The sequence below is a fragment of the Ischnura elegans genome, chromosome 11 (genome assembly GCF_921293095.1).
Source record: "Ischnura elegans chromosome 11, ioIscEleg1.1, whole genome shotgun sequence".
NCBI lineage: Eukaryota > Metazoa > Arthropoda > Insecta > Odonata > Coenagrionidae > Ischnura > Ischnura elegans.
This window is the reverse complement of record NC_060256.1, coordinates 38741576-38757981: the sequence shown is the minus strand read 5'-3', so window position 1 is coordinate 38757981 and position 16406 is coordinate 38741576. Positions and strand designations below refer to the sequence as shown.

At 38.3% G+C, this 16406-nt stretch overlaps 1 protein-coding gene across 1 annotated transcript in view; it reads left to right on the top strand.

Moving 5' to 3' along the window:
- Nucleotides 1-11921, top strand: part of LOC124168250 (26S proteasome regulatory subunit 4) — a 62371-nt gene extending 50450 nt beyond the window's left edge. The window contains exons 4-9 of the mRNA XM_046546387.1: nt 2411-2596; nt 3389-3488; nt 4739-4953; nt 9696-9893; nt 10479-10688; nt 11303-11921. Of these exons, the coding sequence (XP_046402343.1) occupies nt 2411-2596; nt 3389-3488; nt 4739-4953; nt 9696-9893; nt 10479-10688; nt 11303-11437 (1044 nt within the window). The 3' untranslated portion in view covers nt 11438-11921. The remainder of the gene's footprint in view (nt 1-2410; nt 2597-3388; nt 3489-4738; nt 4954-9695; nt 9894-10478; nt 10689-11302) is intronic.
- The last annotated feature ends 4485 nt before the right edge of the window (nt 11922-16406 follow it).

The window sequence follows — 16406 nt, the reverse complement described above, 5'->3', positions numbered from 1 at the left end:
CATCACTCAGAATGGTAGCTTAAGCAATAGGTTTTCAGGGACCAAAAGAGTGATAGCTCGACCCATCATTTTCTGAATCACACGGTCTTTCCCATCGTCCCTTTTTCCAACGCTTATTCCGTCGCTTTACGTGTTAAGAACTGTCATTCAATTAAAAGTTAAGCGTGGCGTTAAGGCCGTTTTACACGGTACATGGAATTGCGCCATCTGACGTACGTGCGAAGGCGCAGGCAAAATTGCGTCGTGTAAAGCGGCGAATTGCTAGAGCACATGCGAGAATGCATAGATACGAGACGGCAAAATAGCCCCTGTTCTAATTTCGTTCATGCATTCGCGCAATTCCGCGCCATTTTAGAAATTAATGCAGCTCTAACCTGCGCAATTCCGTGCACCGTGTAAAACGGCCTTTAGAGTCGCTGTTTGCGGCCGTGCTTTCTGATTGGCTAAAGGACAGAACCAGCGATGGTTTCAGCGACGGAAAAAGGGACGTGCCTAATGATGGTAAAATTATTGGATTTCTATCCCTTGAACCATCGCGTAGAATGATCGTGTGATTCAGTCTTGCTCAATTTCATCCCGTAGAAGGTTGATTTCTGTTGCCACTTCCGTTGCATTTTAAACAGTTTTCAAAAATGTCCGCGGCGCGGTGATGAGTGCAATGCGATCCACTTTACTTCAATAATTTTCAGTACATCGTTTTAAATTGCAAGTAATAGCTTTGAAAAGTTATGAATTCGATAGATTATATCATTAGGAATATAAATTGCCGTTTACACCCCTAATTATACCTTATTTTTCGGTGAAATTCGGACCACTTTGTCCGTCAGCGACGCGAGTAGCGACTTTTGTAAACCCATTTGAATGCGCGGTGGGTGACAACACATTTAGAGGCAGATTTGAGGATCCGTTTTAGGAATATTCATGCTTATTTAGTTGGCGAAACGGCGGCGTGGAAAAGTCGGCTACCTGCTCTATACTCTAGTATATTGTCTAATGGGGCTCGGAATTCCATTTCCTGCAAGGAGACATCATGTGACTGATGTTCATAATCTGAATGCCCCCCCCCCCCCCCCCCCTCACTAATCCAACTCCAAGACGTAAGCTTTCCCAAGCTCTATTCTGATCTATCTGGTAAAACCTACAATGATGGTGTCACTACCTTTAGGGAAGGCCTTACGATGGTTTGAGCAGGGTTCAAGTGGACTGCAAATGCCTCCCTTTCGACTCATTTGATAATTTTCGACAGAGCGGTATTAAGTAAATGCGCCGTGCGGTATCCCACCCTTAAGAGTCATTAGACGTGGCGGAGCAACTATGCCTGCCTTTGTCAAGTCAACTGCCAACATTTTTAATATGAGGCTTTTAATGTGAAGCAAGTGATTTCATGCAGGAAATCCAACCTGAAAACAAAAGCTAATCCTTTCTCCTCTTTTTCATTTAATAATACATTTCAGTTAATGGATAAACATTATTAAATGTTGAATGAAAATTCTCTATGATTGTAGCATTTCCTTTACGTTCTTCGAGCTATTCAATTTTTCTGTTAGATATCCTGCTATACGGTGATGTTTCATCACAAGTGTCTTGAAAAATGGCTTTATAATTGGCCTCTTAGCAAAAGGAGGAAAACTAATCTTATTTTCTATCCTTCTTTCTTTACTTTAGGACTTTACCAACGATCTTGGCCTTTTTGAAAATATAGATGCCCAATCCCTTTGAATTGACTCCAATAAGTTTGACCATAAATAAAATAAAAGCCCACATTATACTTTACAAAACTGATTAATTTTGCGGTGAGGGAGATTTTCCAATGACCATTATGCATCCTTGAAAGATGGTGTTACATAAAGATGGTGTTTTCTCTATGTGATAATAACTGCTGAAGTTGTTTAAAACTTTTGATCTGATTCAAGAATTAAACTTCAAGATGCACATCTTGACCATAGAAACTTCTGACATTGTGACATAGGCTACACAAAGACTGCGGCTCAAGCTGAGGCCTAGGTAGTAGACAAAAAATGATGTAGGGATACCTACCGTAGTACCTATGTAAATGACCATATCTCCTTAAAGGTGTATCATCTTTTGCGAATAAACCCTTTTATGCTCATATGAAACGGTGTTCATGATGCATTTTTTGCTCATTGTGTAATTATATGTTAAATTTTGATTCACATCCATTATCGAGAGATAATAAGCAGTCACTGCCTCATCGTCTGTTCAATATTACTGAAAGCATTTATTGTATTTGTCAACTGAATTGTGCAGGAATCAAGTTCCAGTTCTCCTGTTTATGTCTCCTCGTTTTCCAGTCACGTTGTACTTCATCCCACAAATTTATATGTGCCTTGCTTCATTTCCTGGTTGATCCTGAGATGTAATATATATGCATTCTATTTTGTCTTTGCAGGAGGAGAGGTCGAAGGTTGATGATCTGAGAGGAACTCCAATGTCGGTGGGCACTCTGGAAGAGATCATAGATGACAACCATGCAATCGTCTCCACTTCTGTTGGTAGTGAGCACTATGTCAGCATCCTCTCATTTGTTGACAAGGACCAACTGGAACCAGGGTGTTCTGTGCTTCTCAACCATAAGGTAATCCTCACAATCGTGTTATGAAATTCATATTTGTACTAATTAATGGGACTCAGTTTGATTCCCGGTTGTGTGTAGTCCCTGACAGTGGCGTAACCAGGGGAGAGGTCCAGGGGGTCAGGACACCCCCCCTCAAAATATAAAAACACAATTATTTTCCTTCCTAAAAGAAAACAGAGTGTAAAAAAATCATGAATTTACAAAATATTTCATTAACAAATTAAGTTTATTCAATTATGAAAAGTGTTAAAATTAGTTTAAAACCCGTTACTTAGTACCCTGCTTTTCAAAAATTTTATCCCTGGTTTTGGACTACCCCTCTTCCTTCCCCCGAATAAAATTCCTGGCTACGCGACAGGTCCCAGACGTCAAAATTCTACCACCCGTTAGGTGGAAACCCATATTACAAAACAAATAGGATGAAAATTTCCAATTTCATCAGCAATTCTTCATAATCAATCATGTTTGATCTGTATTTAATTCTAGTGAGATGGAATCTTTTGCTTGAAGAGTTCTACAGATCGCCACCAGGTCAAGATCTGCATTACTACCGACGTTTCAATGTCCGACTCAGCCATCGTCCTCAGGGCTGTGAGTGTCAAGTGAGAATGTGTTGAAGGCCGAGAGTGTTGAGTGAGACACTCACAGCCCTGAAGACGATGGCCAAGTCGGACATCGAAATGTCGGTAGTAGTTTCTGACCCGGTGGCGATCGTGAGAACTCTTTACGCAGTCTTTTCACCAGGAAAGCACTACATTTTTCTTCATTGAATCTTTTCCCTCAAATCCTCAGGTCCATGCAGTGGTAGGAGTCCTATCTGATGATACTGACCCAATGGTGACTGTTATGAAATTGGAGAAAGCTCCTCAAGAAACATATGCTGATATTGGTGGTAAGTTAACTGTTCTTGACTAATTTTAAGTTAACTTCAAAATGACTATTTCTATCTTTGAATGCCATGAGTAATAACTGAGACTTTCATGATTTTTTTTAGACTCTTCCTTAAGCAAGTATTCAAATTAGTTTCTAAGGGTTCTAGTTGTCCCTAGTTTTCCCTGTCTCAAATTTACTCCTTAATAATCTCATTAATTCTCCAGTCATTCTCCTGCAGTTAATTTCTAAAATTAAGGTATGGAAAAGGTTTTTATATTAGATGACTGTGTGCAATATTAACATTTAGGAAGGCCTGTAAATTTATATACGGATTGGTGATTTCCTTAGCTGCTGGCATTGCAAAAAAACTCAATACCCTCAAGGCTATTTATTGTCTTCGGGATGAGTTATAAGCATCTTCTCAAAACATTGGCAACAATGTGAATTTTTAGTCAGTATAGCCTGAGAAAGCCTTATATAAATGTAATTCATCATGAAAGTCTATTATCTTTATGTGGATAAAGACTTGAGGCATGTTCATCATTTCCTTTTGGAACAAGCTATAACTTTTCCTGAACCAGAGAAATTTTTGAGAATATTATGTACAATGGGTTGATTTATTTCAAAACTGCTGTTATATTTTGCATGTTTTAAAAATATCCTGTATTGTCCTTCACTTTTTGTTGACACTTTATTAAAGATGCTCCCCTCATTCACTGGAAAGTTTGACTTTCAAAAAAGAGCTTAGTAAAATTATTTAGCTTAATAAGTATGAAGAGAACCGTAAGGTGACTCACAACCTGAGATTTGTCGTAATAGAGAAAGTGTTTTTTTTGCTTTTCAGTAAGGCTGAATTGAAAGTGTGGCTGATTACCTCTCTTGTGTGAGGCCAAAATTTTATTTATCAAAGCAGTTGAATTGGTTTCCTTATTTGTACTCTGCAAAATATTTCATTCTATCATCACTTAACCTTAACCTTATCATCACTTAACCTTAATACATCCCTCCGCCCAAATGAGTGGTGATAAGGGATGATCGCTAGTTGTTGTCTTTTTTATATTTTTTTTATAAAAGAGTTTATGATGCGACACTATATATATCTTCCAGCTTCCCTGAAACGAAAGTTAATTACAGAAGGAAGCTAAACTGGACCTATGGTTTTGCCATATTTGCTTGGTAAATTGGCAAGGCCTTCAAAAGAGCGTCTTTAGGATTTCGTGTTCCCTTGTGATTGGTGACTATAATTACACTTCAAATATTTGATCACAGGTCTGGACACTCAAATTCAGGAAATCAAGGAGTCAGTGGAGTTGCCTTTGACACATCCCGAGTATTACGAAGAGATGGGAATCAAACCACCAAAAGGAGTCATCCTGTATGGTCCTCCTGGAACTGGGAAAACACTCTTGGCCAAGGCAGTAGCCAATCAGACATCTGCCACATTCCTGCGAGTTGTTGGCTCCGAGTTAATTCAAAAGTATTTGGTAAGATGGCATTCTCATTTCCACGTTCCATTTGATGATGTTATCTACAGAAATATCTGTGGATTATTCTAATTAAATAGACTAATCTTTCATCTCTGGAGGAACAGCCAAGTCAGTTTTTCTAGTGGTAGCCCACGTCACCTTTATGACGGCTTCAAGATTCTTTCATCCCTTCCCATCCATCCCTATCCCTACTCAGGAAGCATTGTGAGGCTCTGATTGTAGCGGTGCCTCCTTTCAATTTTTTCCTTCCTCTCCTCCCCTCCTGAGGTGACTGGGCGAATGAGTTATGACTTGGTCCTGGCCCTCAAGAGGGTATCCTCAAGGGACCCACCCTGGGCACCCCAACCATTGGCCGTTTGATGTATAAGGAGAAAAATATCTCAAATAATTATCCTCTCTTCCCTGGATGCATCAAATCTGGTTTCACTAATAGTAGGTCAGGTCACATTAATGATGGCACAATATTCTTCCTTATCTCTTCCCTCCCACCACTCTTATCCTTACCTTAGAAGTATTGTCAGGCTTAAAATTGCAGCTGCACCTCCTCCTTTTTTTCCTTCCCTTCCTCCCGCTTCCTGAGGTACTAGGTGAAAAAGTTCTGTCTCAGTATTTTCGAATGCTTGACTTTCTTGACCTCTCTGGTACTGCCTACGTCCAAGCCTTGCTTCCATAGAGAAACATGCTCCTTATGTAGCAACTGATGAATTGATTCCTTACTTCTATGCTTGTACTCTAACAAGGAGACTTTGCCTAACTGATGTCAAGAAAGAAGATGAAACCTTTTTTATTTGAAAGTAGACACTTAGATAGGAATACAGTTGAAAGGTTTTGTCCAAATACGCCCGGGTTTGAGAGAAAAAAGCATTTAAAAATTGAAAAATATGGTCACGTTGAATTTAATCTTAAAAATTTCACCTAATGTTTAAAAGCGATTTGGCCGAGTGGTATCGTGCCGCGCTTCTGGTGTGTAAGTTCAGGGTTCGAGCCTCGATGTCGGTACGTTTTTTCCAGTCTGCCACCTCCTCCATTTTTTGTAATCCGTTCCATGTTCTTCTAATTTGTTCATTTCGGACGTTTTATATTTTTTTTACTTGACTGCTTTTTGAGAAAAGCCCTAAACTGACATTTATGTAGCTAGCTAACCCTTGCTTCGAATTATTCTTTCCATGCCAAGATTCATCGAAGCAGGAGTTATAAAACGGAGGTGCTGGCATCGAAGAGAAGGGAACTCATTTTCAAAGCAAAATATTTCAAGCATGGATGTGTCCGGAGAGTCTCCCGGGTTCCTGCTGTATTAGTATTTAGAATAAACAACAATTTTCACTCGTCTACCAATGCGATCAATTTGGAGTATTCCAAGTGTTAAATGTCGCTCTTGCTTCTCTGACTGTTTTTGCTCTCCCGTAGTCTATTTTTTCACCTTGGTAACTTAATTTTTTGTGTAGGTATAATAGGATTTTGGAAGGAAAGAAAGAAATTTTGTCCACAAAACCTGAATAGTTGAAGGGCTAGACGATTAGAACGAAGTTCTTTCGACACATAGTAACCTGGATAGTAGGTTGAAGTACAGTATATATTTTTCGTTGGAATTGTGTCTCCATAAAGCCATTTTTGGGCACCCTGCCGACCATTATTCCCTATTCCTCTTGCCCTAACCGATAGATGTGCGAGGTATGCTTTCCTCCCACAAACTTACTCTCCTCTCATTGTCAGAGTCCTTATTTCCGCGTATTTAGGTGCGTAGAGATTTCAAGCTGTATAAGCTGGGGAACGAATTGTCGTTACATGTGAATTTTTAATTACCTGGAATATACTACTCGGGCAACTTAAAATTTGTTCATGGCCCGCACCTGTTGAGGTCTATGTCCAAATGATAGTACTGTTTTTAGTTTGGCTTGTTGGCTCGTCCCTTACCTTTCCTTTTTTTCGTGGCCTCGCCAGACTCCAATTTTCCTACGCTTCTTTTGCTTTTTCCCGTAGCACGATATCATTCGTTTTTCTCTTGCTTTCATTAGATCTTATGCCCACGAGAAATCTCTGTCGCATAAAGGACCATGAATTGGAGGAAATACCTCCATAACATAAGGCACAAATATATCAAATTGAATAATCTGCAATTGCCACTGCCTTCTCCAATATTTATTTATTGCTTCGCCTCTTTACAGGAGTTCGGGTGATAATTGTAACAAAACAAGTAAAGCAAATAATTGAAAAGCACCATGCTACTCTATAAAACTGCTACCTGAACATTCGCCCTTGTGATTCTTTATATCTTCAAGGAAACATATTTCCCTTAACCTTTTTCAACAATTCAATTCTCTACTAACTTCGAGGCATACTATGCATACCTCAGCATATCATTGAACGCTGGTTAGGACAACTGATGACGCACGATTGAATGGATTTTTATTCCATCCTCACGTGAGGAAATATCTGTTTTCCCTTGAAGGAGTAAGGTGCAGTTCTGGTTTCGTGCAATAAACTGCTTTAATTGCCTGTAAAAGTGTGCATCGCACGGTTACCTTACGGATGTGCACTTCGGTGGTATAGTTTTTACGCTGCATTTTGGTTATCCTTCCTCGTCGATAAATAGTTCATCATAAATGGCACTATTTTTTGTCCCCCACAAATCAATAAGCAATAAAAATGTATTGGTTTTACCGCATGGCCGGAGAACATTTTTTTTTAATTTGAAATACAACCCATTCGTAAGTTTTCCAGATTTAGAGTGCACAACAGAAACATTTAAAATTCACTCTCCAATTTCTTCGCTCACTTGCGGACCAAAATCACCTCCAGGTTCTGACAAGCACAATAAAAACTTTAGGAAGCAGCTTTCCTGTGGCTGTGGCATTACTGCCTCAGGAAAGCTACATAATAGCATTCTGCAATGTATATGAGTGTATTACTTTGATCACTGTCCCAAGAGCAACCTGAACAATATTCTCCCTTTCTCGATCGCATTCTCTATATATCCACTTCTACGGACACCCGGTCTGATATGTATTAATTACGAAATCTATTACATTTGGAGATGGGGCTTTTTGTTTGCTTCAAAAACGTCATTGCCGATTGCAACATTTCTTCAGCACACGCTTGCTCGCCCGCTGATACGTATTTTGTTATTTTACGTTGTACGATTCGGTGTCTCATCTTGAAAGATGCAATCCATGAAGCACTGGCAGAGAACTCAAATCCTGGAGATATGTGCTGAAATCACGCTGAAATAGCATATTCTTGTATATTCCGAGTCATCACCGGCTCATTCCTGTTTCTGGCTTCCACAAAGCGATCGTATACCCATCTGTCGATCATTTCAAGCTTTGCGAGTTTCGTTCCCCTTGATTTTATATCTTTCTCTCGTATGGAACCCAGGAAACTCTCCGGACACATCCATGCTTGAAATATTTTGCTTTGGAAATGAGTTCCCTTCACATCGATGCCAGCACCTCCGTTTTATAACTCCTGCTTTGATGAATCTTGGCATGGAAAGAATAATTCGAAGCAAGGGTTAGCTAGCTACATAAATGTCAGTTTAGGGCTTTTCTCAAAAAGCAGTCAAGTAAAAAAAATATAAAACGTCCGAAATGAACAAATTAGAAGAACATGGAACGGATTACAAAAAATGGAGGAGGTGGCAGACTGGAAAAAACGTACCGACATCGAGGCTCGAACCCTGAACTTACACACCAGAAGCGCGGCACGATACCACTCGGCCAAATCGCTTTTAAACATTAGGTGAAATTTTTTAGATTAAATTCAACGTGACCATATTTTTCAATTTTTAAATGCTTTTTTCTCTCAAACCCGGGCGTATTTGGACAAAACCTTTCAACTGTATTCCTATCTAAGTGTCTACTTTCAAATATAAAAGGTTTCATCTTCTTTCTTGACATCAGTTAGGCAAAGTCTCCTTGTAAGCTGTAAGAAGATTCTTCCTTTTGTAGAAAGCCCTCTTCGTCTGTGCTATCCTACTACATATTTCTTTCTTGCTTCAAATACAGAGAATGTGTTCCAATTTTGTATCTTGAAAAATAAAGTTACTAGTGTCAATAGTGGTAGCTCCAACTCCATCAAGTCTCCTGGACCTTCCTTCCTCTTGGGACTTTGTCATGCGTGTGGCATTCAGACCTTTATTTCTGTATTGCTTTAAAAAATCCAGCCTCTTCTGAGGATTCAAAATTGAAAAAGTCAACAAATTTTATACTTGGCATCTGATGTATAGCACTGCAAAGTTGGAAGACTTTTATTTCCCCAGTCTTGAACTACATAGTACTTTTTTCTTTTCTATTATTATGAATCCGTTAGTTGGGTGGAATAGGGTCTACTTTAATCCGTCACCTTTTTTAAAACTTATGTGAAAGAGGTACATATTTCTTTCTCTCATTCTCTGTGTTTCATATTTCATGAAAAATCACTTATCTAATACTTGTACTGTTGATTTTTTTCAACCAGATATGAATCATGTGAAACATAAATTCTTTCTTACTCTGCTAGAGACGTCTGTTGTGCGCAACAATTTGAAAATGTGTGTATACACTATAAATCAACATTTTTCATGCAAAGAAATGGTGCAATTGATGACACCTACTCATCCTTTACAGTGAAAATGTTGGTTAGTTTTGCTGACTGAACGAACTTAGAGTAACCCAATGTCTGAAGAACAGACTTTGATGGAATATGATGTATTCTTGAGTGAGTATGATCACATGTGTGTGATGGCTCGTATTTTCTTGCAGGGAGATGGCCCGAAATTGGTGCGGGAGTTGTTTCGTGTTGCAGAAGAGCATGCTCCTTCAATAGTGTTCATCGATGAGATTGATGCTGTCGGGACAAAGCGCTATGATTCCAACTCTGGTGGTGAGCGGGAAATTCAGAGAACTATGCTTGAGCTTCTAAATCAGCTGGATGGTTTTGACTCCAGGGGAGATGTTAAGGTGAATTGGTTTTCAGATTTGTACTGTAAGAGATGATAGCCATTGTCTGTAAGTGTACACAGTATGATTTTGTATGCTGGAAGACAGCTTTATTAGGAGCAGTTCATGTATACTTTTAGATAAATCCATAAATCATTATAATTGCTGTCACATCTGATTTTTTTGGGTAATCAGTGACAAAATATGTATTAGTTTCCTTACTTTCCTTTACATAAAATGAATTGTCATGGAAATGGACAAGTATTTAAATTGCATAAAATTATGAAATGGTATGTACATTAAAAAATCCATGAAACATGTGCAAATGTGTTGTGAATACTCCCTGAATTTATACAGGGAACTTAAGGTATATCTGTGGAAGTACCTATTTTATATGGTGGTTATTAGTGTGGCCCTAACATCAACACATACATTATGATGAAGTTTTGAAAATGTCAGCTATAGTTGAAGAAATCCTCCTTTTTTCACATTCAGGGCAAAATTACCTAGTATGGTCTTCTGGTGCATTTTTCTCAGCTCATATTTCTACGGGCTATGGAGATATACCTAACCCTATTATCATTTTAAAATATCTTCTGATTACAGGTGGTCATGGCTACCAACAGAATTGAAACTTTAGATCCAGCTTTGATCCGTCCCGGGCGAATAGACAGAAAGATAGAATTCCCCCTTCCTGATGAGAAGACGAAGAGGAGAATATTCAACATCCACACATCGCGCATGACACTTGCTGGTGATGTCAATCTGCAGGAATTGATCATGTCTAAAGATGACCTTTCTGGTGCTGACATTAAGGTATGATACCTCTCTTTCCATCCTAATATTTACTGGTGGTGTACTTGCATAATAATATTATTACTGAATTAGCAATAAAAGTTATTTGTTGAATGATGGGCATTGCCATACACCGAGAAGAATTTGATGGAATTGCTTGCCTTTTCCATTTTATTGGTAATCTTACTGAGGGGTTAAAAACACTTTTTGTCAATTTAAGAGGTGGCAGATTTGAAGGAATAATTGGCAGTTGAGGATCATAGAAGTCAAGGGGGATAAGTGTAATTTTTTTTGGAGATAAATGCAGATAATGGTTGGTGGGGCACACAGTATTGTTGCAACAAAGAGATATGTGCATATAAATCACTGAATATATATATAATATGTTTATTGTGATTCACTTGTATTCCTTTACCACAAAAGTAATATGTACACTGCCTATCATTATCTGTACTTATCTCCATTTTAAAAAAATTGTGCTTACCCCCATGGCTTCTAGGGTCCTCAATTATATTCGGTGAATGGAGCTGTCAAATTACTCTGGTTTATCAAATGTGTGGATTCAAGGTTGCGGTAGATACAACTTTATTCTGTGTAAATAAACGATCCCTAATATAGTTATCATTTACTTTCAGGCAATATGCACAGAAGCAGGATTAATGGCTCTACGAGAACGGAGGATGAAGGTTACAAATGAAGATTTTAGGAAGTCTAAAGAAAGTGTTCTTTACCGCAAGAAAGAGGGCACACCAGAAGGATTATATCTTTGAGTGTTACACAAGTTGATAGCTTCATTTTTGGAAGCTGCTAAAATAATTTCTCTCTCACTAATTATCTGCTGAAAAACACTGGAATAACCGACTTGAATTTGTAATTCTACTGTTTTTTGTTGAATCAATGTCGTACTAAAAATGCTTAAAACGAATTTTGTGTTTGAGTCCTTGCAAATTGGCTTTCTTATAACAATACTGTGAGAAATTCCAGAAGTGTGGCTGAAAAAAGAGACTTTCCTATTTGTTGGGAGATAATTTTTTTCAGTGTGGTTCAACTTTTCTTCATTTATTTATGATAAAATTGTGTGCTGGCATAGACCCAAGGACATCACGTTGAAAGTTATTCGAATGCTTAGAATAGGTGGTGGTATGGCCTTGAGAACTTAATGGGCAGCCTGTGTGATTTTTGGAAAAGCCAATCCTTTAGTTTTGTAATGTATTTGATCCTCAGTTAAAGTAAATTGCTTTAATATTGAGAGAATATTTGGTACAAAGTTTTGTTTCATTTAAACCAGTGTAACATCTAATAACAATATTCACTACAGGAGTACACCAGCCTACACCATCATGTATTCTATCTTTATCATATATTCTCAATATTGCTCAATTCTCCATCTATTTTCAATGTGATGTTATGCATTTTAATTTATACATGAAGAAGTTCAGTGAGGTTCTTGAAAACCTTAAAAAATCTCTGAGCGAAAATCAACACCCAATAAGAAGTTTTCTCAAAGTAGATCAGGCATGGCTGTGTGAATACGAATACTTAATCGCTAAATAATTAAAAGGATGTAAGGAATCTATTGCCTCCAAATACCCCGCATGGGTTGCATAAAAAATTGAGCGACCTGACTCCATAACACAACACCCCAACATTAAGGTTTGAATGGAAGTCCGTTAATTTTAAAATGTTATTAATAATGTGTACAGCAATGAAAAGCAAATGGCAGTTGAGCATCACCCATTACTTACACTCAACAATACAGTCTGTACAGAATATTTTAGTGGTGTGGGATTGAAAAACCAACGTTTCTGAACATGTATGTATTTGGTGTGTAGCTAAGTTCTTGCTGTTTGTCAACAGATGACTCCAGTAGTGATTGCTGGTCAATTTTGACATACCTTAAATGTCATGAATCGAGCTAACATGTATGGTAAAGTAACCGCTCGACGACAACAGTGAGTTTGTTTTGGCATCATATCCATACGGTTGCATGCAAATGTCCGAGTTTTTGCCAAGTAACTGTTAATTGTGGGAAAAGATGATTTTCCCCTTTCATTCAAAGAAAGCGGCAGCTGAAGTGCATTAAGAGCTCCAAAAACTTTATGGAGATGCTGCTGTAAGTGAAACAATGGGCCATGATTGGTTCCGTCACTTCAAGTATGGTCATTACAATGTTGACAAATGTCTGAGTGAAGGAAGACCAAAATTCAAAGGTGCTGAATTGGAGGCATTGCTCGATGAAGGTCCTTGCCAAACTCAAGAAGAGCTCGCTTATGCATTAAGAGTTACCCATCTAGTAGTGATGGGTCGATTCCAAAATTTTATCGATTCCGATCCCGATTCCGATTCTGACATTTCGATTCCGATTCTACCGATACCGATTCCATCGATTCTGATGCCATAGGTTCCAAGAAAAATATCACTTCCAGGAAACAAGAAAACTACTTTTTAAAATATTACTCTGTGAAAGAGTCAGTTCACAAAAGAATCTTTCATATCATTACTATGCAATTAAAATATGATGGCTAAATTTCAAAACAGAACATACCTGAAAAGTGGTGTTACATGATAGGTATTACTTTAGAATATTGGCACTCATAATATGTCGACAATATATATATATATATCCAAACTACAAGGGAGAGCCCTGAGTACAGGAATTTTCATAGCTGTAATAAAGATTACATACTACGTATATGAATCATGTAATATTTGGCCCTTTCAAATTCTCAAGCAGAAAATCCAATTATTCTACATCAGTGGCGGATACAGAAAAAACTCAAGGGGGGGGGGGCGCTACATATCTTGAGTTGTCTTTACTTTTATTGTGATGAAAGATAATCAAGTCACAGGCAAAGTACCTATATGAAAATTTTATTTAAAGTGATTATAAACATGTAAAAGACAATGCCATCTTATGATATAAAAAAGTTACAATTGTGGTTTTGCAATGTTTGGCAATACAGGCGGACCCGCAAGGGGGGGGCAGGCGCCCCCTGCGCCCCCCATCTGTATCCGCCACTGTTCTACATGCTCAGCCAGCAGGTTTTGACGTCTCCATGTTACATTATTACTGCCTGCAGAAAATTGCCTTTTGCTACACATGTTTGTTATTGGGCAAGTACTTTCCCACCAAAATTGCAAGATTTCGGAGACTTTGGAATTTTTATTAAAAATTATATCAACGATTTGTTGGATCTTGAATCTTAATGGAATTCAAGTGGACGAAGCGAACAACTATTGAACTAAACTTTAGTTTTGTAGAGCCAAAAAAAATGCTAGACTTCTCACGTCATTCAATCAACCTTTAAATCTCTTGCTTTTTAAAGTTCAAGAAAGAAACTAAACGCTACAAATGAATATTACATCGGACGGACGCAGTAATAGAAAAGGCTAAAAGAGCCTTGTGGTGTGAAAACTCCCCCTAACGCGCGACTAACCTCAGAGAGGGTGGAAAGGGAAAAAGGGTATCGCTTGTTGCCTTTCACGGAAACTGTTCATTTTTCTCTCTCTTAAGCATACTGACTTAATCTCTTCACTTTACTTCAATACCCGAGGCATATTTCTTACGCGCGGGATGGTTCCGAAAAATATCCAATCCTTAGTATTTTCACTCGAGTAATGCGCGCTAAATGGTCTAGTCGATCTATACATAATCCTTTTTAACATCCTATTTAGTGTTTTAAGTCAATGAAGACGATTATCCATGCTTTAAATGACGATTTTTCAGGACTAATGTTTTAAAAAACTTGAAAAATCGGCCTCAGTTACCGAGCCTCAGAGGTCCGCGGCGTGTAGGTCAGCCTTGACGCGCGATTGAAAAATCGCTCTTATTTCCTTCGTCGCAAACTTTCTTTTCAAGATTTCTACTTAGTTTTCTTTAGAAATCTCTACTTTATATTGCGATTCAAATTTTCCGAGTTATATTTTTCGTAAACGAAAGATAATGTCTACTTAATGTCAAATTTCACGTGAAAAACGGGTCGGCCATTTTGCGTTGTAAAACCAGACAGATGAGAGCCAAAATCTTCAAAAGTCATTGAAAGTATAGGCAAAGCACCAGATCAAAGGAATATTGCGTTTTTTATTCCACAAAACTCATACCAACGCAAAACCACTTGGATAAATTCAAAGATTTATTGAGGGAAAACGATATCTCGTGTGGCATTGAAAAATTGGTCATGTTTGGGCCTCTGTATCTCACAGAAGGTTCGCATTTATGTAAAATGGCATATAAAGCAATATTTGGTAATGATTAATGAGTATTTACGGTGATTTTCAAGTCTCTATCCCCAAAAAGGTCATTTTGGACTTTATTCCAGCTTTTTCCGATTTCGGACCAGTGTGCGCGGGGTAGGAAGACGATCGGCCGCCGCGGCTGGCGTAAAGGTATTCGGCGCCCACGTCGACAACAACAATAGTGTATTCGGCAAGCTGAAACTACCAGGCCAAGGCATTAGAATGACTTATCGGCTTTAAAACCTGCACTATTACATGAGTTTCATGATAGCGCTTCCTGTCGGCAGATTGCTGGACCTGCTAGCCTCGAAAGCTCTGTAATGCCCCGTTTACACCACGATCGTCGCGACGTTGATCGCGACTACTGCACGTTTACACGTCTAAAAGTTACCATCGTAACTCAGTGCTGCCCTCGTTGTAAAATTGTGTCATTTAACAACTGACGACGACACTGCGTGAGAAAATTGAAATCCTGGAACAAATTAAGAAGCAAAAGAATATTAATGTTTTCATGTCCTAAAACTGAAGCTAGACCGAACTGTCGGTAAAACGTTGAAGAATGTAGGTTTCTTTATGGGAATCTGTCCAAAGTTTAGCAATATTCATGCGGTAAAGACAGTAGATATGTCTCCTTGCTACGTTCCAAATTGGAATATTTTGCTAACTGGTCACTTTATTATAATATCGACTCAATCCGGATTGAACGTGTCCAAAATAAATTTTTCAAATTAAATAATTACGATTTATTAATCTCTTTGTCTAATTACAACACTTCATATATTCTTTCCCTAGTTAATTTGAAAATTCTTGCACGACCAAGGATCCTCCAACAAAGGCATATTCCTCTACAAAATTATCAATTAATATTTAAATTGTTCCTATCTCCTTTATTAGTAACTTTTAATGGATCCCGTCATAGCTATATAAATCCCCACCAGCTTGTTTTTAATTACCATAGAGCAAATAGGGTTGTTCAAGCCTATCAAAACGGTCTAAAAAAACGAATGTATATCACTTCTGATGTAATTTCATTTTGATTGGGATGAATGACAGATGCGTTGAAAAAGTAATGATGGAATTATTAGCAATCAAAATTCGAACAATTTTAAACGCCGCCAAAAACGGTCGGCCATCTTGAAATAGAGGTGATGACGACACAAGCCTGTACGGCTGGCCTGTACCCTCGATCGCTCGATGCCAAGCTGAGTACTCTGCATGCCGACTGGACATTTGCCAAGGTTATTCCTTATTTTGAAATGGCCTATGTTGTGCATGAAGCTTCCGGATGGATCAAGGCGACATGAAATCCATTCTTCAAGTTAGGCAGGCAATGTATGTAGCGTTGACAGGAATTGAAAGTTTTGTATTGCTGCATTTGCTAGGAAACTACGTGCAGTGAACTTTCATTGTGCTTCTAGTGCAAGTGAACACAATTTGTGCCCTTAATGTACCCCTAAGTGAATGATTGCATATAGACGATGAAGTAAAGAGTGAAGTGAGTTG